Genomic DNA, 26,253 nt, shown 5'->3' on the forward strand with positions numbered 1-26,253 from the left:
CATCTTACCCTCCCCCCTCCCCACCTCACACCACTCCTCCTTTCTCCACATCTCCTCCTTCTGACTGGTCCCCCTCACCCCCATCCTCTCCCAGATGCCTCCCCCTCAATCCCCTCCCTCCCGCCTGTCCCCATCCTCCCTCTCCTACCCTCCATCCTCCCTCTCCTACCCTGCCCTTCCCTCCACTCTCTTTCCTCCTGCAGCCTCCCTCCCTCAATCTCTCTCCCTCGTGTTTCTCTTCTGTCCCCTCCCCACTGCCACCCCCTCACGCCGCAGCCCCGGGGCCCACACCTGTCCGTGTCCCGGCCGCGGCGCCGCCGCATTCCGCGTGACTATCTCCGACAACAGTCCCAGCAGCGCGCTTACATCACAGGCACGTCAACCCGAGCGTGCGTACGCTATTTAACCCCTCGCGCGGGGCCTTGCGGTCGCCATCTTGAGTGTGGCATCTAGGGTTGGAGGATAGATGGGCGGGGCCTGCGGGCAAGTTTGGTCTACTCCTCGGACCTCCCATCCCTCCTCACTCTCCCACCCGTTCTCCCGCCCCCTCACCGGCTCCGTCCCCTCTACTCCTCCACCCCTTGCCATCCCTCCCCTCCCGCCCCACCACGCCGCCCTGTGGCCCCGCCCCCCCCCCGTGGGCCTGGCCTTCTTTGGCTGTGACTGTGAGACGAGACGCGGCGATGGGAACGCGTTTGCTGCGGCCGCTGAGCGAGGCGCAGCTGAAGCGGTTGGAGGACCACCGGTACCGCGCGGCCGGCCGCTCGCTGTTCGAGCCGGCGCTGCAGCTCTACTGGTGCTGGCTGCTGAACCTGGTGCCCGCCTGGCTGGCGCCCAACGCCATCACCCTGCTTGGCCTCGCCACCAACCTGCTCAGCACCCTGTTGCTCGTCTACCACTGCCCCGGCGGCACCGAGCAGGTAAGCTCGGCCCGTGGGCCCACGGGTAGGGAGGGCAAAATGAGGAGGCTGGGGTGATAGGGCCCTGGGCGAGGTGACTGGGACCCGTGGGTCCTGGGGAGGTCGTGAGTGGGTCCCTTGTAGTTTGTTGCTGAGGGGGTGTGTGGAACCCAGGGGTGCTGGGGAAGAGGTGAGTAGGTCTGGAAGCAGGGTTGTTGGGGGTGGAGTGCATGGGTCACAGGGGTGCTGGGGAATGGCTAACAGTGATCCAAGGGTGTTGGGTGGGGTGGTTAGGTTGCAAGGGTTCTGAGGACAGGGTGACTGGGTGCTGAGTGGGACGAGAACTGAATGTGTCCGGGGGGGGGGGGGGGGCAGCTGACTGGGTCCCTGAGGATGTAAGGGGTGTTTTGATCCCAGAGCGTTTGTGGATGACGGTACGTGTGGCGTGCCCAGTGTTCCCCAGGGTGTGGGGTGGGAGGATGGGTGTAACTGGGTTGAGGGAGCAGCCAGGTCATGGGGATATGTGGGGTATAGGGACTTTGACCGAGCCCGTCTGAAGTCGCCCTAATCATTACCCTTATCCCTCTCCATGGCAATTAGACTGTTCATAATCTCGGTGTCGTGAGATGAGTTTCAGTCTTCATGTCCACATACTCAATAAATCTGCATTTTATCAAATCTGTCACATCACCTGACTCTGCCTCGTCACTGAGACCTTTGTGCCTTTACTGTGCCTTCACCCAGTTGTTCTGCTGATCTACAATCTGGTCTTCTCCATTGTCTATGTTCTAATTCACTCCAAATTCCTTTCATCAATTTCTAGCTAACCCGGGCTATGGTTAAAGGTTGTACAGGGTTGTAGAAGATGGTTGATGTAATGCAGCTATTTGTTACCTCCAGGTTCTCGTGCTCCTGCAGCACCTTCCCTATGGTAGCAGCGAGTGAGAGTTTGGTCAGGTTGGTGTGGGTTTTTGATGATATTGGCTTCCTTCTTGAGGCAGAACCTCCTGTAAATCCCTTCGATCTTGTGGTATCTCTGATGGACTGGGCAGTGTTCACTACTTTCTGCAGCCTCCTCCATTCCTTGGTATTCGAGTTACCGAACCAGGCCGCGATGTAACCAGTCAGTACACTCTTTACGATGCACCTGTAGAGGTTTGATAGAGAATTCAGAATAACTTCACCTCTTCCAGATAATGTTTTGCTTTTTTTCTGTTCGGATGGTGCTGTGTGCCTGTAGTTCTGTGCAGGAGAGCAGGTGTGGATTGTGTAGCCAAGGGTGAATAGTGGGAGCTGGACTCTGATTTAGAAACAACCACCAATGATCAGAGCTAACCGTAGATATTTACTTGTTTTAGGGTGTGGGTGGGAGGATGGGTAGCCAATTTCATGTTGTTAGCCTTCATTATGATTAGTTCAGTATTAGTTAGCCTAGTTACACACCTAAAATAGTATTTTGTAGTCGTAACTAGGATAATAGCTAGGAGCTATGTTTCTATGTTAGCTAGGAGCTATGGAGCTCTAATAGCAAGGAGTTATGTTTCTATGGTACCCCTTTTTTCAGATATTCATCAACCTCGCTCACTGATGGGAAGTTTCACCTGAAGCTCAGTACACACAAAAGCCAAATCAGAAACTGTGCACTAACGGAGCTAGTTAAAATTGACTTTCTTGTCTATAGCATGCCAGCTAGCCATCATAATCTAGTTCACCTAATTGTGTTCTCCAGAGATGCTGCGTGACCTGCTGAGTTAATTAGGGAATTTGTGTCTTTGCTGTGAAACCAGCATTTGCAGTTCCTTGTATAGGAAAGAACTACAAATCAAAGATACACACAAAACGCTGGAGTAACTCAGAGGGACAGGCAGCATCTCTGGAGAGAGGAATGGGTGATGTTTTGGTCTGAAGAAGGGTCTCGACCCGAAATATCACCCATTCCTTCTCTCTAGAGATGCTGCCTGTTCCGCTGAATTACTCCAGCTTTTTGGGTCTATCTGCAGTTTCTTGCTTTTACTGTCTGGTTTCACCACAGCCTGGTTTCAAACACATTCAAATGGTGACTGATTCTACAGGTTAAAGGGATTTGCTTATCTCCTGCCAGAAGCAAACTCAAAAGTGCTCTTTCAGCTTTAGTCTGTTTCAGGTCAATGATTGCCACAGAGCACAAGTCAGGCCTATTTATCAGACCAGATCACACAAAGGTGGCTGACTGATTTGTGAAAGACAATTCCTGCCTGGCATTAAAGCGGCTGCAAGGTACACTGAGAGAGAACAATTCCTGCAACTATTGTGTACACTAATGGAAAAAAGCTTAAACCTGCCATTAATCTGCACTGTCCAGATACACGTATATGGGTTTCTATGCAAAGTACAAAGTGCTGCAGGAACTCCACTTTGCAATCAAAACCTGCTTGGACACAAAAGGAGAAGCGAAGTGCTGAGTAGGGATCCCAACCCAAAATGTCACCTATCCATGTTCTCCAGAGATGCTGCCTGACCCGCTGAGTTACTCCAGCATTTTGTGTCTATCTTCTATGCTGCCTGACTCGCTGAGTTACTCCAGCAGTCTGTGAAACATCACCTATCCATGTTCTTCAGAGATGTTGTCTGACCCACGCCAGCACTTTGTCCTTTTTTGTAAACTAGCACATGCAGCTCCTTGTGTCTACATAAGATCAAAAAAGTTATTTTTTGAAATCAATTATCTTCTCAGCTGGAGCACCGGATCCATTTATTTGTGGTGCAAATTGCCACCTTCCTTCTCTCATCCAGTACTCTCGTCCTGTTTCCACCCACAGGATCAAGACCTCCCCATGGCTCTCTGAGAGCCCCCCTTCAATGCTTGATTTTGCCATCCAAGTTCCCCGAGTCAGCATTCCTCACAAAATGGTTCACACTGCAATTGCCACATCTCTCCAATGATCGTGAGCAGAACTATGGGGAATTTTTGCTCATTTCTTGTTCGTGGTAGTTTGGGAGAATTTCCGGTACCCTCCATACTTTAGTGCAGCAAATTCTCCAAGGGACCGACTGAGGCTGCTTTTAAATCTGGGATGAACAATAGATTTTTGTCAACTATCAGTAGAATTTGACCAATAGCTACTGTTCATCCCAAATGTAAAAGCAGCAACTATCGTGTATTAGGGATAAGGTAAAAAGGATGGTGTGTGTTAAATTCACAGTTCAGCCATGATATAGAGAGCAGAACAGGTTTAATGGGCCGAATAGTATCACCCAGTTTCCCCAAAGAACATAAGCTAGGGGCCGGCAGATAAGCTAGGGTACTGTCTGATTTGCCTCTACCTCATTGAGGCCATTGGACTATCTCTGAAACTGTTGCACTACAATACTGAGAACTATATTCTGCACCTGTATCTTTCTTTTTGATCTATCTGCTGTACTTGAGTTTGGCATGATTGTATTCATGTACAATATATCTGATCTGATTGGATAGCATGCAAAACAAAGCTTTTCACAGTACCATGATACATGTGACAATAGGAGCTTCAATAATCTTTGAATAATAAACCTGAACCTATACTTTATCCGCATGGTTGCTCTAGTTTTACATTATCAAGGACATGCCCCTCCCTGCAGCTTAATGGGCTGCTTTTGTCATCTTCCCACTTCTGACAGTCTCAAACTGAAACATTACCTCTGTTTCTCTTTCCACCGATGCTGCCAGACCTGAGTATTTCCTGCATTTTCTGATCTTTATTTTGGATTTCCAGCATTCACATTTTTTATTTTTCATTTCCACTGTTTATCCGGGAACTAATTTCTCAAAAATACAATTTAGTTATTAGCGCTTTGCTGTTTCAGGAACTTATCTGCGAGCATTGCCACTTTCATTTCACTGTATGTGTATGTGACGAATAAACTTGACTTGACTTGACTTGACTTATTGTGTAAGAATAAGTTGCCATAGTTCCTGCGTTACATTGCAGATTATACTTGTATTTCCTGTTACTGTTGAACTTTGGTTATGCAAGATGGTTATAAATCTGTCATTAATACAATGGTTTGATTTATTAGTATTACCTAGAATCAGTGGAAACACTTGGTTTGGTTTGTCATCCATTCATATACTGTACATTAGTACATCAGGAAGTGCAAAAGAGAGGAAACAAAGTGTAGAATACAGTGTTACAGCTACAGATAAAGTGCAGATTAAAAAATAGTGCAAGGACTACAACAAGGTAGATTGATAGATCGGGAGTACATCATTAGTTTATGTCTGATAACAGCGGGGAAAAATAATTCTTGAATTGGTTGGAGCGAGCTTTCAAGCTTTTGTATCTTCCTAATGGAAGAGGAAAGAATTGGATTGGATTGGATTCAATTTATTGTCATTGCACTTTTCAGTGCAACAAATGGTTTAGCCTGCAGTCATAACATAGAATAAATAACAAACACTCAACACAGTTTAAAGTCCCAAAGTCATTGTCTCTTCCCTCCTTGCTCTCCCTCTGCGCTGAGGCAATCTAGGCCTGCGATGTTGCGACCCCGCCAGGTGATGGTGAGCAAGTCCCGCGGCTGAATCCGTCCTCCACAAACGGGCCGGTTCAAACTCCGCGGCCCGGGGCGGTCGAAGCTGCCGAAGCTGTCGCCGTCCAGTCCAGCGGACGCAGCTGTAGTTGCGGGAGCTCCGGAAAAACAGGTCACCAACCTGTGAGCTCCCGACGATATTGTACACTGGCCCGCGGCCGAGCCTCCGAGGCTCCAAAGTCGGGTCGGAAGTTGGGTCGCCCCGCAACCACAGCCCCGAAGTTGCCCAGCCTCGTGTTGGCAAGTCCTGGCTCTGCCTCCGCAGCCTCGAGGTCGGTCGCAGTTGGAGGCCGCCAGCTCCGCGATAGGCCTCAGCGCAGACGGAGACGGGGGATACGGCAGGAAAGGTCGCATCCCCTCCCGAAGGAACAGTCAAAAAACATACCACACCCACCCCCCACACATACACAACTAAATAAACCGAAATAAACTGCAACAACGGGACAAAAGAAAACAAAAGAAGGGGGAATGGATGTGGTGTGAGTGGTTCTTGATTATATTGGCTGCTTTCCCAAGACAGCATGAAGTGTAGATGGAGTCAGTGGTGAGGAGGCTGGTCTGTGTTACATCCACAACTCTGCAATTTGTTGCAGTCTTGGGCAAAGCTGTTGCCACACCAAGCCGCAATGCATCTCGATAGGATGCTTTCTATCAGGGCAAGAGGCTTGCTTCAGTACACAATGTCTTGGCATGCATTTATTCTGAATTTGTGAAGGTTTAATTGTAGCCTGGTATCTGCCAATGAAGTCTGGTATCTGAGCACTGAACCAAGAACCAGACCTTCAGCTAAGGTACACAGATGTTTAATATCTGAAAAATACAGAAAGTGCTGGAGCAAGTCATTGGGTCAAGCAGCATCTCTAGAGACAATGAATAGGTCACGTTTTACGTCAGGGCCCTTTCCCAGTCTCAATAATTACTTAATCATTTTTAGTTTAGTTTATTATTGTCGCGTGTACCGAGGTACAGTGAAAAGCTTTTGTTGTGTGTTATTCAGTCAGCAAAATGACTATACATGATTACAGTCAGGCTGTCCACAGTGCATTGATACAGGATAAAGGATATCATATTTAGTGCAAGATACAGTCCAGTAATGTCAGATTAATGATAGTCCGTGGGTCTCCAATGAGGTAGATGGGAGATCAGGACCACTCACTAGCCGGGGAGAAGATGGTTCAGTTGCCTGTTAACAGCTGGGAAGATACTGGCTCTGAATCTGGAGGTGTGTGTTTTCACTCGTCTGAACCTCTTGCCTGATGGGAGAGGGAGAAGAGGGAATGGCCAGGGTGAGACTGGCCTGATTTTTCTGGTGGCCTCATGCCAAAACATAATTTGTGCTTGAGAAAATATCTCCTTGTGAACCTTGTTCGTGGGTTCTGCCCTTTTGGCTACAGTTACCAACAATTGTGGCATTGGAAGGCCATCAAAACCTTCAATAGTTTTGAACAGTTCCATTAAGCCTCTTCAGTCTGCTCCAGGCAAACAATGTCATCTCTCCCCTCAACCTACCTAAAATATCAACTGCAGATCTGATCTATAAATTTCAACTTATTGTCTGTGTAGGTGCTGACAGTGGGAGATTTGTTGGTTCTCATTTTAGATTTATTAGGTTCTAAAGCTGTAAACTTAGAAAAGTGAAAACCGTCGAAGAGTCTATTACCCGCAGCAGTTACTCTCTGCACATTAATCATTCCTTCCCTACGGTTACTGGAATCTTATTTTCATATTATGAGTACATAGGATAAAGTATCTATCTAGAATTACTTAGAGGTGTCTGCCACAGCAGCAATGGAAATCGCAAATGGTTGTACTCAGATTATAATCGGGGTAGGAATGCACAGTGTTACTGAAATACGATGCAAACCAAATAAAATGTGAGGTGGCTGATGCGTATGGCAATCGATGTTTATCGTGTAAAGATGTAAGAAATAGAGCAGGAGTAGATCAACAGGCCCTATTGGCATGCTCCTGATTTCCATCTGATTGTCAACCTTAATGCCATTTGCAGCTCTAACACCAAATTCTTTTAATGTCCAGGAACAGATTGGGTGAATGCACAGAGTCTTTTTCCCAGCGTAGCAGAATCAAGAACTAGAGGACATGGGTTTAAGGTGAACGATTTAATAGGAACCTGAGGGTTTTCACCCAGTGCATATATGGACAAGCTGCTAGAGAAGGTATTTGAGGCAGTTATTAAACAGCTTTAAAAGACGTCCGGACAGGTACATGGATAGGAAAGGCTTAGAGTGATGTGAGCCTACGTGAGCAGGTGGGACAAGCTTAGGTGGGGCATCGTGGTCGGCATTAACAAGTTGTGCCGGAAAGAGACGAAATGCTGGAGTAACTCAGTGGATCAGAAAGCATCCCTGGAGAACATGAACAGGTGGTGTTTTGCATCAGAACCGTCTTCTGACTGGGCTGGTTTTCATGCTGTGTGACTCGATAACTGACTAATTCTGTCAATCTGCCTTTGGAATGATCGCAGTGACTGAGCCTCCATAATCATAAGGGCGAAAGTCGTCAGTGGACATACCAACCGTATAACGTTTTATTTGGTTTGCATCAAATTTCAATAACCAACTAGATAATAATCTGAATGCAGCCATTTACTATTTCCAGTGCTGCTATAGCATGCACCTTTGTAAGTAATTCCAAATGGATTATCTTATCTTCATTCACAACATGAAGATAGGATTCCAGTGAGGATGGAAAGGGAATGGTAGACATGCAAAGAGGAATGTCAATGGTCAGTATTCCTTACGTACAGCACACAGAACAGAACACAGTTCTTCCAAACTTTACACCAACTTGCGTAACTTGGGTGTAGATATAAGGGAATGCAGATGGAAACAAGGAACTGCAGATGCAGGCTTACCACGGAAAGACACAAAGTGCTGGAGTAACTCAGTGGATCAGGCGGCATCTCTGGGGGACGTGGCTAGGTGGCGATTCGACTCGGAACCCATCTTCAGACTAGTTGCAGTGCGAGAGAAAGCTGGAAAAGAAGTGGGGCTGGACAAAGTCTGGCAAGTAGTAGTTGCATGCTGGTGAGAGGGGGGGGGTGCTGTATAGGCAGATGGATGGACACAGGCTAGAAATGAAAATGAGACACTAGGATAACTGAAAGAAACAAAAGGGTGTTGATAAGGAGAGGTGAGGTTTGAAAGAGGAGTGAAATGTGAAGCCAGAAGGGATGTAGATGGAAGGGGATTGGGTAGAGGCTAGGGTGGGGATGGGATAGTGGAAGAATGGATGTGCACTGAGGTCAGAAATGACGGGTGGGTAGAAAAAGTTTGGGGTGGAGTGTAACCCAAAATTGTAGAATTAAATGTTCATACCATTGACTTGTGAGCTGCCCAAGCGGAATATGAGGTGCTATTCCTCCTCACTCTGGCAATGGAAGTGGCCCAGGACAGAAAAGTTGATATGGTAAGGGTAATGGTTAGCAACCGGGAGACCCAGCAGATTATTAACTCCTCAGGTTCTGCTGTTCATCTGCGCACCAGGGCTAATTTACAGCAGCCAATTATTCTCCGAGCCTGTACATCTTTGGAATCTGGATCATAGGAAATATCTGTGACAGGGTGAGTTTTGATGACCTGAGGTAACACTAAAATCAGTGGTAGACAAAATTGCTGGAGAAACTCAGCGGGTGCAGCAGCATCTATGGAGCGAAGGAAATGGACAACGTTTCGGGCCGAAACCCTTCTTCAGACGCTAAAATCAGTGTATGCTTTTTTGCCAAACAATATAATAAAAGAGCTAAAAAGATTATCAGCACAAATGTCCTTTCTAATACATAAAGAGTTAATTATCTGAAATTTGGGGGTTCAATATTGAGTCCTAGAAGAGGCTGAAAGATGCTCAGACAGAAGGTAAGATGTTGTTTCCCAAGCTGGATGGCACAGAGGTGCAGTGGGTGGAGCCTCTGTCTTACACCACCAGAGACCCAGGTTCAATCCTGACCTCGGTTGCTGTCTGTGTGGTTTGCCTGTTCTCCCTGTGGCCGCATGGGTTTCCGTGCTCCATGGGTTTCCTCTGGTTTTCTCCCACATCCCGAATACGTGTGGTTTGTAATTATCCTCTGTAAATTGCCCTTTGCGTGAAGGGAATGCATGAGAAAGTAGGATAACATAGAACTACTGTGAACAGGTGATCGATGCTCAGTGTGGATTCGAAGGGTCTGTTTCCATGTTGCATCACTAAACTAAATTATTTCCAGACCGAGTTTCCATGATAGAAGATTCCAAGTTGTAACCAACAAAAGTTGTATCTGCACTGGAAGGGTAGGAGCCATAAATATCACCAGTGACCCTTCCAAAGAGAGCATTGGTTATTATCTATGTCGGTTTAACTTGTTTGTGCATGATGCAGCTATCCAGCTCCCAAAAGATGACGTGTTATTCCTCAAACTTTAACTGAATTTAAAAGACGATGACTTCTGAGAAATACAAATCAATTTGGGTAATGGATATAAACCAGTTTGTGTTGCACAGAAAGCAGCAGAATGCTGATTATCTCATTTGGTAACCACATCCAAGATAGGGCAATGCAGAATGATTAAACATTGGTTTAGGCTGCGGTGTCGAGATTAGGGAATTTAAATGAATTGTTTCCTTTTACATTGGACACATGTCACGTAGGATGATTTATCAAGCTGTGTATAAGTCTGTCCCTGTGCAGAAATGTTATAGCTCTAGTTTATAGTTTTATTTATCAGGTTTTTCAAATTTTGTGCAACTGTGCCTTTTTTATACCCTGGGCCTTAATGAGTCCAGTGCTCTGCTCACTGGCTTCCATACTCTGTGAGCTAGAACTCATCCATAAATTCTGCTCTGTAACTGAGCTTGCACCAAAATCTGTTCACCAGCCTTCACCAGCTTGTATTCTCCCTCAAAAAACAAAGTGCTGTAGGGTCTCAGCGGGTCTGAAGTGTCCCAACCTGAGACGTTGCCAATCCAGTTCCCTCCACAGATGATCTGACCCATTGAGTAACTCCAGCACTTTGATCATTTCTCAAGAATCCAGCATTTACAGTCTCTTGTGTCTCGCTTCTTTAGATTTTCAGACTTTGGAGATACACGCGGAAACAGGGCCTTCGGCCCACCGAGTCTGCGCCGACAAGCGATCAACCCGTACGCTGACACTATCCTACACACTAGGGACAATTTTTACAACTTACCGGTCAATTAACTTACAAACTTATACGTCTTTGGAGTACAGAAGGAAACCGGAGCACCCGGAGAATCCCCACATGGTCACAAGGAGAACGTACAAATTCCATACAGACAGCACCAATAATCAAGATCAAACCTGGGTGTGTGGCACTATGAGGCAACAACTCTACTGTTGTGCAACTGTGCCACTTCTATTCTCCCTCATCTCATATCCCTCTGTCCCCTTGTCCGTCTCTTGGCTTTACAATCTCCTCCAACCCGACAGCACTTCCAGATCTGTTTTCTTACAATTTCTGCTCTTTGTGTAAACCGATGGGATTTCTGTCTTTGCCTCATCTCTGGAATTTACTCTCTGAATATCCCGGTCTTCCTGCATGTGATGCTGTAAACTTCCCAAGTGAAATATGAGGTGCTGCTCCTCCAATTTATGGTGGGACTAACTCCGGCCATGGAGGAGGCCCAGGACAGAAAGGTGGGATTTGGAATGGGAGGGGGAGTTGAAGTGCTGAGCCACTGGGAGATCAGGTTGGTTATTGCGAACTGAGCGAAGGTGTTGGGCGAAGCGATGCAAAGATTTTAGAGCTCCTTTTATATGATAATGGGAACACAGTTCATATTCTAAGCTTTCAGAGTCTTGTCAAAGAGGACACAGATGTTGAAGAATATATTACATAAAGAATATTAATTGAAGATGGAGTTGGTTGTACTGGGCTGGAATCTATTAGAAACACTGACCCATGGTCAACTGATGATTACTTGGCACCCTTCACGTTTTCCTACGTTCTCGTTCGAACTGGGAAGGTCCTGACAAGGCATCTTTGAGCTGAAACATGAATTTGTTTCCCTCGCCACAGATGCTATCTGACCTGTGGAGAGGATGTTTCCACTCATGGGAGAGTCTAGGACCTGAGGGCACAACCTCAGAATAAAAAGACGTACCATTAGAAAGGAAACAAAGAGGAATTCTTTAGTCAGAGGGTGGTGAATCTGGAATTCCATTAAAGTTATATGAGATCCATCTTCAGCCCTGTTTAGCAGGTCATGGGTCAGACTAAGCATAGTACTAAGTAGTCTCTTGCATTAAAATAGCTTCATAAGACACAAGCAGAATTGGTCCATTCGTCTCATTAAGTTTATTCCGCCACTCAATCATGGCTGATCTATTTTTCCGTCACTATCTCATTCTCCTGCCTTCTCCCCGGTTAGGTTTAACTTAATGCAAATCACTCAGTCTATGACCTGTTATTCTCCCTCCTTTGCAGGCACCGGGGTATGTATATATGCTGTGCGGTCTCGGATTATTTATTTACCAGTCGTTGGATGCCCTTGATGGGAAGCAGGCTCGAAGGACCAACACTTGCTCTCCACTTGGGGAACTGTTTGACCATGGTTGTGATTCTTTTTCTACAGGTATGTGGACTGAAGGAACATTATCTGTTTGGTGCACAATAACTACCAGCAATATTGGTCTTGGTTTATTATTGTCTCGTGTACTGAGATTAAATGAAAAATATTGCATGCTATGCAGTCAAATCATACTGTACATGAGTACCATCAAGCCATGCACCAATGCAGCGTGTAGAATATACTGACGCAAGCTACAAAGAATGCAAACTATGAACTGAATTGTTTCAAAATCCATCCAATTTAAAGGCAGAGTAGTTTATGGTAAACACCTCATTATAAGATGAATGCACAGTCTTTTACCCAGTGTAGGGAAATCAAGAACTAGATGACAGAGGTGAAAGGGGAAAGATTTAATAACATGAGGGGGCAACATTTTCACACATAGGGTGGTGGGTGTGTGGAATGAGCTGCCAGAGGAAGTTTGAGGCAGGTACTATAACAGGGTACATGGGTAGGAAAGTGTTAGATTCATATGGTCCAAAAGCACGTAAATGGGACTAGCTTCGTTGGGCATCTTGGTCGGCATGGAGAGCCAGTTTTCGTGGCTGTATGTCTCTGTATTATCTTAACTCAGGCAGGTCCTCGGATTGGAGGTGACCTGAGTGCCCCTCTGGTTCCTTGGGTTCAGAGCTAGATGATGGGACCACTATGTGACCTGTAACTTCTGCCACAGGTTGGATGATGGGATGAGCTACGGGGTTGATGGGGAGGTGGTGCATTCCTCTTGTTATATACACCAGGCTACCAGCTAATCTACTTGTGATTCCAACTGCATCATGGAGGAAAGGTATTGGAGAGCTTTAAACACATTGAGGTAGATAACTCCCTGGGACTCAATCAAGTGTATCCTAAGGCATTGTGGCAGCTAAGACCAGGGTTCGATCCTGACTGCGGGTGCTATCTACCTGTGTGAGTTTGTACATTCTCCCTGTGTGGGTTTTCTCCGATGCCCTGGTTTACTCCCACACTCCAAGACCTACAGGTTGGTAGGTTAATTGGCTTTGATAATTTGGTAATCATAAAATGATCCCTAGTGTGTAGGTTAGTCCTGGTGTAAGGGGTGATCACTGGTCGGCGCAAACTCGAAGGGTTAAAAGGCCCATTTCCATGCTGTATCTCTAAAGTTCTGCATGATAGGCTGCTATAAAAGAATAGATTACATGGGGTCCAGATCAAAGTTGACCATTGGATACGGAATTGTAGGAGACAGAGTTCTGGTGATAGAGGGTTGTTTTATTCAGACTGAAGGGATGCAACCTCACAGGGATCAGTACTGGGTTCATTCACCTTTGTACATTATTTATATTAATGGTTTGATGTGAATGTAATTAATAGGTTTGTTGATGACACTAAAATTGATGGTATATATGCAATTACAACGTAATCTTGATGCACTGGCCCAAAGGGAGAGATGGAATGTTATAATTCAGATAAATGCGAGGCTGAAGTGTTGACACGTGTGTCCTAGTGCTGACTGTTGGAGAACACAGATCAGAACTGGGGCAGAGTTTGTTTTTGATCTCCCTAAAGATGGCGTTCCCTGCAAACGTTGACCATTCCGAATGCTGCCGCTTCACGTGGTTTATAACTCTCTTCCCGCCCTTGTTTTTCCTCTATAGTTGTGGTCGGTTTGGGAACCTGCCTGGCCACTCGCTTGGGAACCGATTCTGACCTGATGTTCTTCTCCTGCTTTATCGGGCTGTTCCTCTTCTACTGCGCCCACTGGCAAACGTATGTCTCAGGCTCCCTGCGGTTTGCAAAGTAAGTTTGCTTGTTTCATTCAACACAAACCTCAAAATAGAGTCTAGCTAGGAGAATTCTTCTCTGGTGTGGGAGATGTATGGAGGGTGGTGTGGAGACAAGAATGTAAACCACTAACATACTAATATCTGATCCAAGTTCAGAGCTTGGCTTTGAATTGATCTTTAGCGTAATGGTGCAGTGGGATTTGAACTTGTACCTCTCATCAGTTGCCCAGTTGTTGGTATATGATCAGTAGGCTCCTTACATAGGAGTAGAATTAGGCCCATCGAGTCTGCTCCGCCATTTGATCACGGTTGATCTCTTTTCCCCTCCCAGCCTCATTCTCCTTCTTCTCCCCGTAACCTTTGACACCCTTTCTAATCAAGAATGTCAATCTCTGCTTTAAAAATACCCAATGACTTGGCCTCCACAGCCGTCTATGGCAATGAATTCCGCAGATTCACCATCCTCTGACTAAATAAATTCCCCCTCATCTCCATTCTAACAGTATGTTATTTTATTCTGAGCTGTGTCCTCTGGTCCTAGACTCTCCCACTACAGGTGGTAGAATAATGATGTGTTAGGTTGCCACCGTAAAACCCGAGCTGTAATAATGCAGGGAAGGGCAAGAGTCAAGAGTGTTTAATTGTCAGATACATCAGAACAATGAAATAAATACGCAATAAGCAATAAAAATCAATAAATTATGTTATACTAGGTGACTATTTCTTCATAGTGCAACCTAGTACAAGTATCTGTGATGGTTCAGGTAGGGTTGAGGTTTGTGTTATACAGGGTGGTTCAAGAACCTAATGGTTATTGGGTAGAAGCTACTGTTGAACCTGGTGGTCAGTGTTTTCAGGCCTTTGAGTTGTTTACCACCTTTGAGATGGTAGCAGCGAGATGTGAGCGTGGCCAGGGTGGTGTGGGTCTTTGATATTAGCTGCCTCTTTGTGTCTGAGCGACCAGAACTGAGCACAGTACTCCACTTGCATCCTGACTCTTACACTGCCCTGACTGATGAAGGCAAGCGTGTCAAACACAGCCCTTTCTACCTGTGTGGCCATTTTCAGGGAGCCATGTACCTGCACACTCGGGTCTCGTGAGGTGATACAGGGGCGCAGCAGTAGAGTTGCTGCTTTACAGCACCAGAGACCCGGGTTCACTCCTGACCTCGGGTGCTGTCTGTGCGGAGTTTGTACGTCCTCCCTGTGTCCGCGTGGGTTTTCTTCGCATGCTCCAGTTTCCTCCAACACTCCAAAAGTCTTGCGAGTTTGTAGGTTAATTTGCTTATGTAAATTATCCTGTGGATGTAGGATAGAACAAGTGATCGTTGGTCGGCGTGGACACGGTGGGCTGAAGGGCCTGTTTCCATGCTGTATCTCAACTAAACTAAACTGAGCCCAGTATTCCCCAAGTGTGGTCTCATCAATGACTTGTACAATTGCATTATGACTCTTATAATCACTGCCCTGACAGATAAAGACAAGCAGACCAAACAGTATAATAAAGAGTCATAGTGATACAGTGTGGAAACAGGCCCTTCAGCCCAACTTGCCCACACCGGCCAACGTGTCCCAGCTACACTAGACCCACCTGCCCGCGTTTGGTCCGTTTCCATCAAAACCTGTCCTATCCATGTACCCGTCTAACTCTTTCTTAAATGTCCCAGGAATAGTCCCTGCTTCAACTACCTCCTCTGGCAGCTTGTTCCATACACCCACCACCCTTTGTGTGAAAAAGTTACCCCTCAGATTCCTATTATATCTTTTCCCCTTCACCTTAAACCTATCTCCTCTGTCCTTGATTTACCTACTCTGGGCAAGACACTCTCAGGGCCCCGCCATTTACCGTGTAAGTCTCGTACTGCGCTTTATTCAAGTTAATTCTTGATTAACCAACTGGTCTCTCTGTCCGATTAGAGTTGATGTAACTGAAGTTCAAATCTGCATAATGCTCATCTTTTTCTTGTCTGCCATTGGAGGAGCAACACTGTGGGACAACGTGGTGAGTTATTCGATAAAGTAACGCTGACAGTCTGATTTAGTGACGCGGGTACTGTGTGAAACAAAAGTGGAGAGAAAGCACTTGTATTTATCTCTCGGGCCTGGGCCAAATCATTTATGTAGAGGTGTAGCGCACCAGTTCTGGAGACAAAGTCCAATGTCCACAATGGGGTAGAGGTGAATCAAATCATAATTTTTTGCATTCAGTTCATTAAAAATCTTACTTTACATAGGCACGATCATACTTAAGTCCAAGAGTGTAGGAATAGTGGATTACACTGGGGCAATACACAAACGTTATTTGAGTTTGACTTCGTTGTATGTATATATATATTATTATTTGATTGGATAGCATGCAAAGCTTTTCACTGTACCTCGTAACACTTGACAATAACAAGTGTACTTGCTAAGACAGTGCTCCATTTCCATGTACATTCCAATCTTGTGTTGACACAAAGTTTGTGTTGCTTTTTGTTATGTTACATTCTGCTGCATGTGGACATCCCCCATAAAACTTTACGCAGGATGGCTAGAGAAAGGTAATACACACTTTCTGAATGTGTTCTGATCATACCGAGTGAGTAAGGTTCAGAGTGAAAAGAGATATGGTGGAGTCTCTGACATTCACAGATCCTTTTTGCTGAAAAGAAGTGCTGATGTTTTATAATAAAAAGAAACTGCTGGTGTATACCAAAGATAGATACAAAGTGCTGGAGTAACTCAGCGGAGTAGGCTACATATCTGGATAACATGAGTGGGTGACGTTTTGGGTCGGGAGCCTTCTTCAAACTGATGTTTTGATGTTCTTGCTGCTGTTATGCATGGTTACAGCTCTTATTTCTTCCCACCAAGATTCCAGTATTAGGAATACGGATGAAAATACTTCCAGTGTTTGGGATAATCGCTGGCGCGATCTATTCATGTATCAATTACTTCCAAGTCATCTTTACTGGCGGCATGGGGAAAAATGGCTCCACAATAGCGGTAGGCAAACATGGCAGATCTTCATGTTGTTGCCATTCTCTAGCTCCTGATGTTTATTGTCACATTTCCTTCTTCCTTTTCCCAGGGAACCAGCGTTCTCTCACCAGCCTTGCACATCGGGCTTGTTATAGTAATGGCCACAATGATCTACAAGAAATCCACTACACATTTGTTTGAGGAACACCCTTGTCTCTATGTCCTGGCATTCGGATGCGTGGCTTCAAAAGTCACAAACAAATTGGTGGTAAGTTCATCTCAAACTCATCTCAATGACAGCAGTTCACCTTTTACTTTAACCAAATCTCATCATTCGGCATTGTCGTTGAGTCATGCTGCACAGAAACAGGCCCTTCCACTCAACTCAACCATGCCGACCAAGATGTCCCAGTTTCTTACATTTGGCTCATAAGACTCTGAACCTTTCCTGTCCATGTACCTATCCAAATGTTGTTATAGTGACTGCCTCTACCTCTTCTTCTGGCAGCTTGTTCTGTATACCCACCATCTGTGTGGAAAAAGTTGCCACCCGGGTTCCTAGTAAATCTTTGTCCCCTTCACCTTAAATCTATGTTTTCTGGTACCTGATTCACCCTATTTCTCTCATGATTTTATACCCCTCATCCTCCTGCGCTCCAAGGAATAAAGTCCTAGCCTGCCCAACCTCTCCCTATAGCTCAGGCCCTCATGCCCTGGCAACATCCTCGTCGGTCTTCTCTTCAGCCTTTCCAATAACAAGGTGACCAAAACTGAAAACAATACTACAAGTGCGACTTCGCCAACATCTTGTACAACTACAAGATAACTTCCCAATTTTTATACTCAACTCCTTGTCTGATAAAGGCCAGTGTGCTAAAGACCTCCTTCACCACCCTGTCTACCTGCGACGCCAATCTTGGACTACAATGTGCTTGACGGTTTATCGAAGGTTCACTTAGCTGTCCTAACCTTCAATCCCAGCCACTGGCATGGCCAGCTCTGCATACCTGAACCAGCGTCATTTGATGGTGCTTTCCACGTAACTGTGGAAATCTACATCAAGGTCAATGTTTGGTCTGGTTTATAGCTGTTACATGAACTGAGATACAGTAAGAAAATTGTGTTTTGTGTTCTATACAGGTAAATCTAGCATGCATGTGTGCAACAGGTAGTGCAAAACAGAAAATAAGCAGAGTGCAGAATAGAGAGAAACAGCTACAGAGGAAGTGCAGATAAAAGTACAAGGAGGTAGGTTGGTAGATATGGAAATTCATTCTTGGCTTCGGAGAGGTCCGTTCACTAATCTGAATATAGCAGGGAAGAAGCTATTCCCGAACCTAGAGGTACATGCATTCACGAAGGGAGTGGGGAGACGAGGGAGTGACCAGGGTGCGAGTGATCCTTGATTATATTGACTGCCTTCCAAAGGCAGCGTGAAGTGCACAGGGGGTCGATGGTGGGGAGTCTCCTCTGTGTGATGGACTGGCTACACCTACAACTGCAATTTCTTGTGGTTGTGGGCAAGGCATTTGTCATACAAAATAGCAGTGAGTTCACTGATAATCAAAGATACTAGAGGAGTTCCTCTAGTATCTTTGCTGACAATTTTGTTTTAATGCAGTAATTATCTGAAATGCATCTGAAAGTTGCTCCTCAGGTTCCTATTAAATATTTTCCGGTTCCTATTAAATAGTTTCCCTTCTCACCAAAAACTTATGTCCTCTGGTTCTTGATTCACATGGCCTGGGGAAAAGGCTCTGTGCATTCACCCTATCTGTTCCCTTCATGATGTTATAAACCTCTATTAGATAACCCCTCAGCCTCCTGTGTTGTAGAGCCGTGGGTAAAGGGGTGATGGGGCAGTGGTATGTGTCTATGAATGCCTCTTTCAGTTTACTTCTATGGACCCTAATTGGTGCTGGTGCTCCCTCTGAAGACCTTGGATCAGAAACCAATCAATGTTTATTAGCCAGCAAATAGCTCCATGTGTGAGTCTACTAAAGAGCATCAGGTTTGTTTTGTGTGGGTGTGGCTTGTTTGTGTTCATTCATACCTGCTGCATTCAGAGGTCGGTGACATCTGTCATGTTCTGTTTAGTTAAAAACAAATTTAAAATAATGGTACGGGCTCCCATCAGAGAGAAACACACAAAGTGCTGAAGGAAATCAGCGAGTTAGGCAGCATCTGTGGAGGGAATGGACAGGCAGTGTTTCATGTCAGGAATCTTCTTCAGACATGAAATGTCACCTGTCCATTCCCTCCACAGATGCTGCATGAGCCGCTGAGTTCCTCCAGCACTTCATTTTACTCGAGATTCTAACATTTAGTTTGGTTTATTGTTTTGACGTGTGCCGAGGTAGTGAAAAGCTTTTATGTTGCCTGCTATCCAGTCAGCAAAACATGATTACAACCAACCTGTCCACAGTGTAGTCACAGCATAAAAGGAATATGTTTAGTGCAAGATAAAGTGAATTAAAGTCTGATTAATGATAGTCTGAGGGTCTCCAATGAGGTAGACGGGAGATCAGGACTACTCTCTGGTTGGGGAGAGGATAGTTCAGTTAGTGATTTGCGTTCTTTATACAAAATGAGCTTGATGGATGTCTGTTGGGAAGGGACTGAAGGTGTCAGGGGTGGCTCGATTGAAAGAAAGTGCCGCTCTCGTAGCACAAGATCTGAAGGATTGTTGAGGATGGAGTAATCAACTGTGGGTTCAGGTGCTGATGGGCTGATGTCTCATTGGAAAAACACATGAAGGAGGTGAAATCATTGCAGGGCTTTTGGGGGAAGAGTCTCACAAGGAGCATGCACAACTGGTTGTACGGTGGAAAAGAATGATTACTTTACCGTCTGAGGTGTCAGTAAACTGCACACTAGCATTTCAGATTACTCTATAATGACACATTTGCCTGTCACTTTGTAGGTGGCACACATAACCAAAAGCAAGATGAAGCTACAAGACACGGCATTCATCGGACCTGCACTGCTCTTCTTCAATCAGTACTTCAATAGCTTTATTAATGAGTATTATGTACTGTGGGTAGCAATGGTAAGTACCATACCTTCACCTAGCATGGCTAGGATTTAAGTTGAGATTACACAGGGTCATGAGGGGCATGGAAAAAGTGAATGCTCAGTCTTTTTCCCTGGGTAGAGGATACTAATACTAGAGGGCAGTCAAAGCCACAGACGGGTAATGCCAAATTAAATATAGCATCACAGTTACAGAGGAAGTGCAGATAGAAAACAAGCACAAGGGCTGCAATGAGGTGGGTTGCGAGATCTGGACTACACCCTACCTTATGGGAGGACTTAACGGCAGCACTGGCACAGCAGTAGAGTTGCTGCCTTACAGGGAGAATGTTCAGAGTTTGTACAGACAGCGCCCGTGGACAGGAACGAACCCGGGTCTCTGGCGCTGTGAGGCAGCAACACTACTGTTGCCCCATCCGTGCCACCAGTGGTGTTACATGCTTTCAAGCTTTTGTATCTTTTGCCTGCTGGGAGAGGGAAGAAGAGGGAATGACCGGTGTGTGAATCGTCCTTGATAATATTGGCTACTCTCCTGAGGCAGTGTGATGGTGGTGGTGGGAGGCTGGTTTGTGTGATGGACCATGTGAGCCCTGTTCCGGTACCTTTCAGATCCTGTCTCTGTGCGACCTGCTGCTTTACTGCACGACCGTCTGCATTCAGATTGCGGCACACCTGCGCATTGAGGTCCTCCGCATCCCCCTGCAAGCAGCAGAGCAGAAGCAGAGCCACAACGAGTGACAATTTGTCCAGCAGGAGGAGGGAGGAGCGGCGAGGGACCACCAGAACAATGCCACCACGACCAAACACTAACCCCACACCTCCTCGTTAATCATGTGTAATTACAATTTAAATGATCTCAATGTTTTGATAATGAATGGGAAGGAACCGCCTAACCTCCTTGCCCATACCTCGGTGCCAAAAGAGTGCGTGAATACATTTGCCCTTGTAACAGCAACCCTGCAATGAATGCTCGTGTTGGTACTCCAGCCCCCCACCTAGGCAACCTCCACACAACAAAGAAAGATCAGATCTGAAACACGAGTCTGAAGAAAGGTCCTGACCCGAAACGTCACCCATCCTTTTTCTCCCTCTCCAGAGATGCTGCCTACCTGAGTTACTCCAGCACCATGTTTATCCTTGGTATAAACCTTCAGTTCCTTCCTACACATAGAGGAGGCCCTTCGGCCCACAATGTCCGTGCCTTACATGGTACCTTTATTGACAATGCGAAGAAATTAGCAATTGCATTTCCCAAAATTTGACGTCAAATTGTGTCAAATGAAAGTTGATTTGAGGCCAAATTGCATCCCCTGCAAATGCCTTAAATCCTCCGAGTGTTTGGAGTTGCATGATGCAGAGGCACAGGATATTTGGAGTGAGAGGCTCGGTGTTAGCGGTGAGCTGGGCTGAGGTATAACTCGAGGTAGAGTGAACCTCGCGTGGGGAGGAGAGGGGAGTAATCGAATCTGACTTTCACCCAGGTTGCTCTCCAGCTATTCCCTGTAGAATGCAAGTAACTAGTTGATCCATCAAGAACGTGCAGTCAAACAGGTCTGCTGTCTTGTGGAGGACGGGTGATCCGAGCTGCCCTGTGCGTCACAGAAACGATTGTGTTTGCACACAACCAACCGAAGTGTAACATTGCGTTTGGAATGGGAAATCTCCTCGTCCTGTTGGGCAAATGTCTTTGTCTGAATCACTGTAAAACACTACTGCATGCTCTTGCTCGCATTTTATTTTTGTTCTGCAAGACTACTTCAAAAAATCTGTCTCAATGTGGGTAGAATATTCCAGTGGTTTCTGAGTTCTTTAGTTCTAAGATGCAGCATGGAATCAGCCCCTTTAGCCGTTTCATGAAAATTAAAAAATGAACGCGTTAAAAATTAAGCATTTTTAAAATCTACACAAAAATAATGGTGGCACAGTGGTGCAACTGCTGCCTCACAGCACCAGACACCTGGTTCAGTCCTGACCTTGGGTGCTCTCTGTGTGGAGTTTGCACGTTCTCCCTGCGATTGTTGGGGGTATCCTCTGGTTGTTCAGATTTCCACCCACACTCCAAAGATGTGTGGGTTTGTAGGTAAATTGCACCCAGTGTGCAGGGAGTGGGTGAGAAAGTGGGCTAACGTCGAACTAGTGAAATGGTCAATGTGGATTCAAGGGCCCTGTTTCCATGTTGCATCACTAAACTAAAACATTTTCATACTGAGTTTCTATGACAGAAGGTTCTAAATTTTGTCAGAAGTTGTTGTCGAAAGTAATTTCCTAACTTTGATCTTTGCTGGTGTCTGAGGGGAAATAATGATGTTGATGCTCATAGCCTTCGATACCACAGTCCACGGGACTCAGTTTCTGTACATCCAGTAACTAAGTCTCTGCTGCTGCTGTGACCGTCTCTATGCTGCTTCTGTTCTCTAAGGGCTTGGCCGCCTAACTTAATTAATAACAACGGTTTTTTAACTTACATTTTTTTTGTAGTAAATTATGGAATTGCAAATTAATTGAAGAGCATAAGAATCAATATTCCAAAAATTTGGAAATGTGTTTGTAACTTTTGAAAGGCATTGGTCTGCAATACCGTCACATGCAAAACTCTGCTTGTTGCTCTGCCGTTCAATATATGATAGCGTGCGGGAACCAGGGAGCTGCCAGTTTTATTCTGATCTACGGGGACAACCTGGAGTTGGGCACACAGGCTTCAGAGTCTGAGGCGTGCATGGTGGATCCATGTGTGGGTCGGTGGTGAAGGCAAACCATTCAACATGATAAATTTCCAAAGGTTGACCACACTCTGTAATCACCTCCACTGCCCAGGCCAGTCATCACCAGCACCTTGTCAAGGGGCAGACAGCATCAGTGGAAGGAATGGATACACCTGATCTGGCATCCTTTTGTCTCCTTTCCACCTCCAACCGTTCTCACTTACCCTACCCATCTGCCAATCACCCCCCTCACATGTATCCATCTATCACTTGCCAGGCTTTGTCCACCCCCACCTCATTGGGTTGACTGGAATCATGCATAGTCTTTCTGCTGACTGATTAGCACGCAACAAGAGATTTTCACTCTACCTCGGTACACGTGACAAACTAAACTCAAACTTTTTCAGTCCCATCCCAAAACGTCATCTGTCTATTCCTTCCACAGATACTGATTAACCCGCAGAGTTCCTCCAGCACTTTGTGTTTTGCTCAAGGCCCCAGCATCTACAGTTCCTTGTGTCTCCACCTCTTGTCAAGGGAATTAGGGATTAAATACTAACAGGCGTGAAATTTACTCTAAGATGTCGAAAACTACCAAGTGAATTATGTGTTATCTGGGATCAAGATGCTGTTTCTAAATATTAGCTAAGATAGTTTTGGTTCATGGTGTATACTGTGTTTAGTGCAGGCTACATAGAGGAATTATGGGTTTACAGTCCAGTAAATGTTGATCTTCATGTATAACTGAATTATAAAACGTGCAGTTTCTCAGGTTGTGATATTTATAAACTGGCTGGGAGAAATGATTTAGTTCAGCAATCGCCAAATCTTGTATTTACTTTGTACCTTTCCATTAAACTAAAAATCAAACGTGCCTAAATATTATTTGGCTCTTTCTTGTGCTGAGCAGAATGACAATGCAACATCTTCTCAATCGGTATTTTAGAGCGTGGAAAATTTCAATTAATCAAAAGTAAAAGAGGCTACTCGGTCCTTCAAGTTCTGCCTTATTCCATTCACCTGACCCATCATAATAATCCTTACTCAACAAACATTGAAGAATGAGGGTGGATATGTCACTGGATATGCAACTACACCTTCACAGCTTTGTAATGGATGGCATCAAAACCACGTACAAAAAAAAAAAAAAGAAAAACAATGAATAGAAATGGAGAGAGGAAACTAGTTCTTGGTTTCTCAGAAGGAACGTACATCAAGCTTTTGAAGTTAATAATATTGTAGGAGCTCTATTGTATAAAAGTGTGTCCATAAGTCAGGTTGAAATGTTCTGAAGACGTGTACCGACCTGAAACGTCACCTATCCATGTTCTCCGAAGATGCTGCCTGGCCCACTGAGTTACTCTAATATTATTTGTCTGTCTTTGGTATAAACCAATATCTGCAGTTCCTTTTATTCCATGTTAAAATTAGATTTTTTTTTAAAAATTTAAATGTACCTGTTGGAGTCGGGTTTAAACTATACTTAATGTGGAAATAAGGAACTGCGAGCACAGGTTTACAAACTTTAGGTATATTTTGTGTGCACATTTTAATTCATGTGGAAGGCCAGATCACACCGAGAGACAAAGTGCTGGACTAATTTCTAGAGAAAAGGAATAGGTAATATTTCGGTTTGGGACCCTTCTTCAGATCCGAAACAAGACCTATTGTCTGACCCGATGAGTTACTCCAGCACTTTTCCTATCTTTGGCATAAACCAGCATCTGCTGTTCCTACACAGAAGATATGGGGTTCAGTCATGGACTGAAGGGCAGGGCTGGATATTTGGACTTAAATCCCCATCATGGCAGCTGAAGAATTTAAATTCAGTTCACTGAATAAATCCAGAATTTGCTCTTTCCCAAAAGAGAGTCCAAAACTAGAGGGCATCAGTTTCAGGTGAAAGAGACCCGAGGGGCGATTGATTTGCGCCAAGAGTGAAGGGTATATGGACTGAGCTGCCAGAGAAGGTTGTTGAAGCAGGTACTGTGACAATTTTTAAAAGACATTTGAACAGGTTTAGGTTTATTAATATCATGTGTACTGAGGTACAGTGAAAAGCTTTGTTTTGCATGCTATCCAAATAGATCAAATATACCACACTGATGCATTCAGTTCAAACTCAAGTACAATAGGTAGAGCAGAGGGGGATACAGAGTGCGGAATACAGTTCTCAGCTTTGTAGCGCATCAGTTCCTTATGAGCTAACTGCAGGCAAATGAGGCTAACTTAAAAGGTCAGCATGGCTGAGATGGGCTGAAGGGTCTATTTCCTTGACTCAATTAGCTGCCAACTGTGGCATGGTGGTGCAACTGTAGAGTTCCTGCCTTTAAATGCCAGAGACCCAGGTTCAATCCTAATAACGTATGCTGTCTGAACACCATGACCATGTGGGTTTTCTCAGGGTGCTCCGGTTTCCTCCCACACTCCAAAGATATACAGGTATGGCTTCAGTGATCGTTGGTCGGCATGGATTCGGTGGGCCAATGGTCTTGTTTCTGCGCTGTATTTCTAAACTAAACTGCTCTGTCAATGTTGAGCTGGATGTGAGTTCATGTCATGGTTTGCTGCCACAAACATGCCCGACACACCCAGCTGTGCATTGTCCCAGCTCCACACTCATCCCCTCTCACTGCACCTCACCACTCCTCATCCTAACCTCTCTGCTGGGGCCTTGGGCCACATTGGGCGTGTGGGCAGCTCTGTGATGTGCAAGTTGCTGCAGGAAACTTCTGGAGAAAGTGAACACTGAGAGCTTGCAGTGTGCACAGGAGCTAGTTTATTACGTCGATCATGACCTTTAATTTTCACGAAAAATCACTCGCTGAATCCCTTCAACAGTTAATTTAGTTTAGTTTTAGATTCTTAGTTTAATTTATTTTATTTAGATTTAGTTTTTTTGTTTAGTTTAGTAACTTTTTCACACAAAGGGTGGTGGATGTATGGAATGAGCTGCCAGAGGAGGTGGTTGAGGCAGGTACCATCACAACGTTTATGAAACATTCAGACGGGTACATGGATAGGATAGGTTTAGAGGGATACGGGCGAAAAGCAAGCAGGTAGGACTAATGTAGATGAGACATGGTGCTTGGTGTGGGCAAGTTGGGCTGATGGGACTGTTTTCACTGTACGACTCTGATTCTAGCTTAAGTATTAATTCAGTTACGTCCCGTGTACTGAGGTAAAATGAAAAGCGTTTTTGTTGCGTGCTATCCAATCAGTGAAAAGACTATACAAGATTACAATCACGCCATCCACAGAGTACAGATACAGGATAAAAGGAACAACATTTAGTGCAAGATAAATAAATAAAGATTTAAAAGAGTGGGGCGATTGTAATGAATGAGAACAGATCCACCTCTGGGACCAGCACGCAGAGTCGTCTGGTTTGGGTACCATCTTGGCATGCTGATAGCCACAATTCTATTTTCCTTTCTCTGCATTACTACTTTCATTCATTCCACTTTACCTACAATAGGCTCTCTGTGTGGAGTCTGAATGCAGCCAAAGTCAGAACAATTAGCATTTATTGTTTTGCAATTTCCACCTTCCCTCCCCTGCTTTCATTCCCCTGCCCCTTCCCATCACCTCATATGTACACATTTTTCCCACTATCTCCCGTCACCTCGACCCCATTGTAAATATTGGACTTTGGCTCGAGAACTGATGGACTACAATGCTGAGAATTATATTCTGCACTATGTATCTTCCCCTTTGCTCCTGATTTGAACTGATTGTAACTATGCATGGTATCTTTTTGGTTAAGCTTTAACAAAGC

At 45.1% G+C, this 26,253-nt stretch overlaps 2 protein-coding genes across 3 annotated transcripts in view; one reads left to right on the top strand and one right to left on the bottom strand.

Annotated features, from left to right (window-relative positions):
* Positions 1-438, bottom strand: part of gnptab (N-acetylglucosamine-1-phosphate transferase subunits alpha and beta) — a 38,910-nt gene extending 38,472 nt beyond the window's left edge. Inside the window, exon 1 of one of the 2 annotated variants that reach the window (XM_055650529.1) lies at positions 292-438. The gene's annotated coding sequence lies outside the window, so the exon portion shown is untranslated. The remainder of the gene's footprint in view (positions 1-291) is intronic. The other variant, XM_055650530.1, reaches the window with a different exon arrangement.
* A 194-nt stretch (positions 439-632) lies between these two features.
* Positions 633-23,349, top strand: chpt1 (choline phosphotransferase 1). The gene is made up of 8 exons (XM_055650531.1): positions 633-920; positions 11,887-12,034; positions 13,651-13,792; positions 15,697-15,781; positions 16,633-16,764; positions 16,850-17,008; positions 19,664-19,789; positions 20,383-23,349. Exons 1-8 carry the CDS (start codon positions 684-686, stop codon positions 20,509-20,511), a joined length of 1,158 nt encoding a protein of 385 aa, XP_055506506.1. The 5' UTR covers positions 633-683; the 3' UTR covers positions 20,512-23,349.
* Positions 23,350-26,253: the final 2,904 nt, after the last annotated feature.

This window comes from Leucoraja erinacea, chromosome 19 (genome assembly GCF_028641065.1).
Source record: "Leucoraja erinacea ecotype New England chromosome 19, Leri_hhj_1, whole genome shotgun sequence".
NCBI classification, from domain to species: Eukaryota; Metazoa; Chordata; class Chondrichthyes; order Rajiformes; family Rajidae; genus Leucoraja; species Leucoraja erinaceus.

Bases quoted from the DNA above. Each gene is read 5' to 3' on its own strand.
- chpt1 (XM_055650531.1), top strand. From the start codon at position 684: ATGGGAACGCGTTTGCTGCGGCCGCTGAGCGAGGCGCAGCTGAAGCGG. The intron at 15,782-16,632 runs GTGAGTTATTCG...CTTCCCACCAAG, and splicing joins CAACACTGTGGGACAACGTG to ATTCCAGTATTAGGAATACG. The intron at 17,009-19,663 runs GTAAGTTCATCT...GTCACTTTGTAG, and splicing joins AAGTCACAAACAAATTGGTG to GTGGCACACATAACCAAAAG.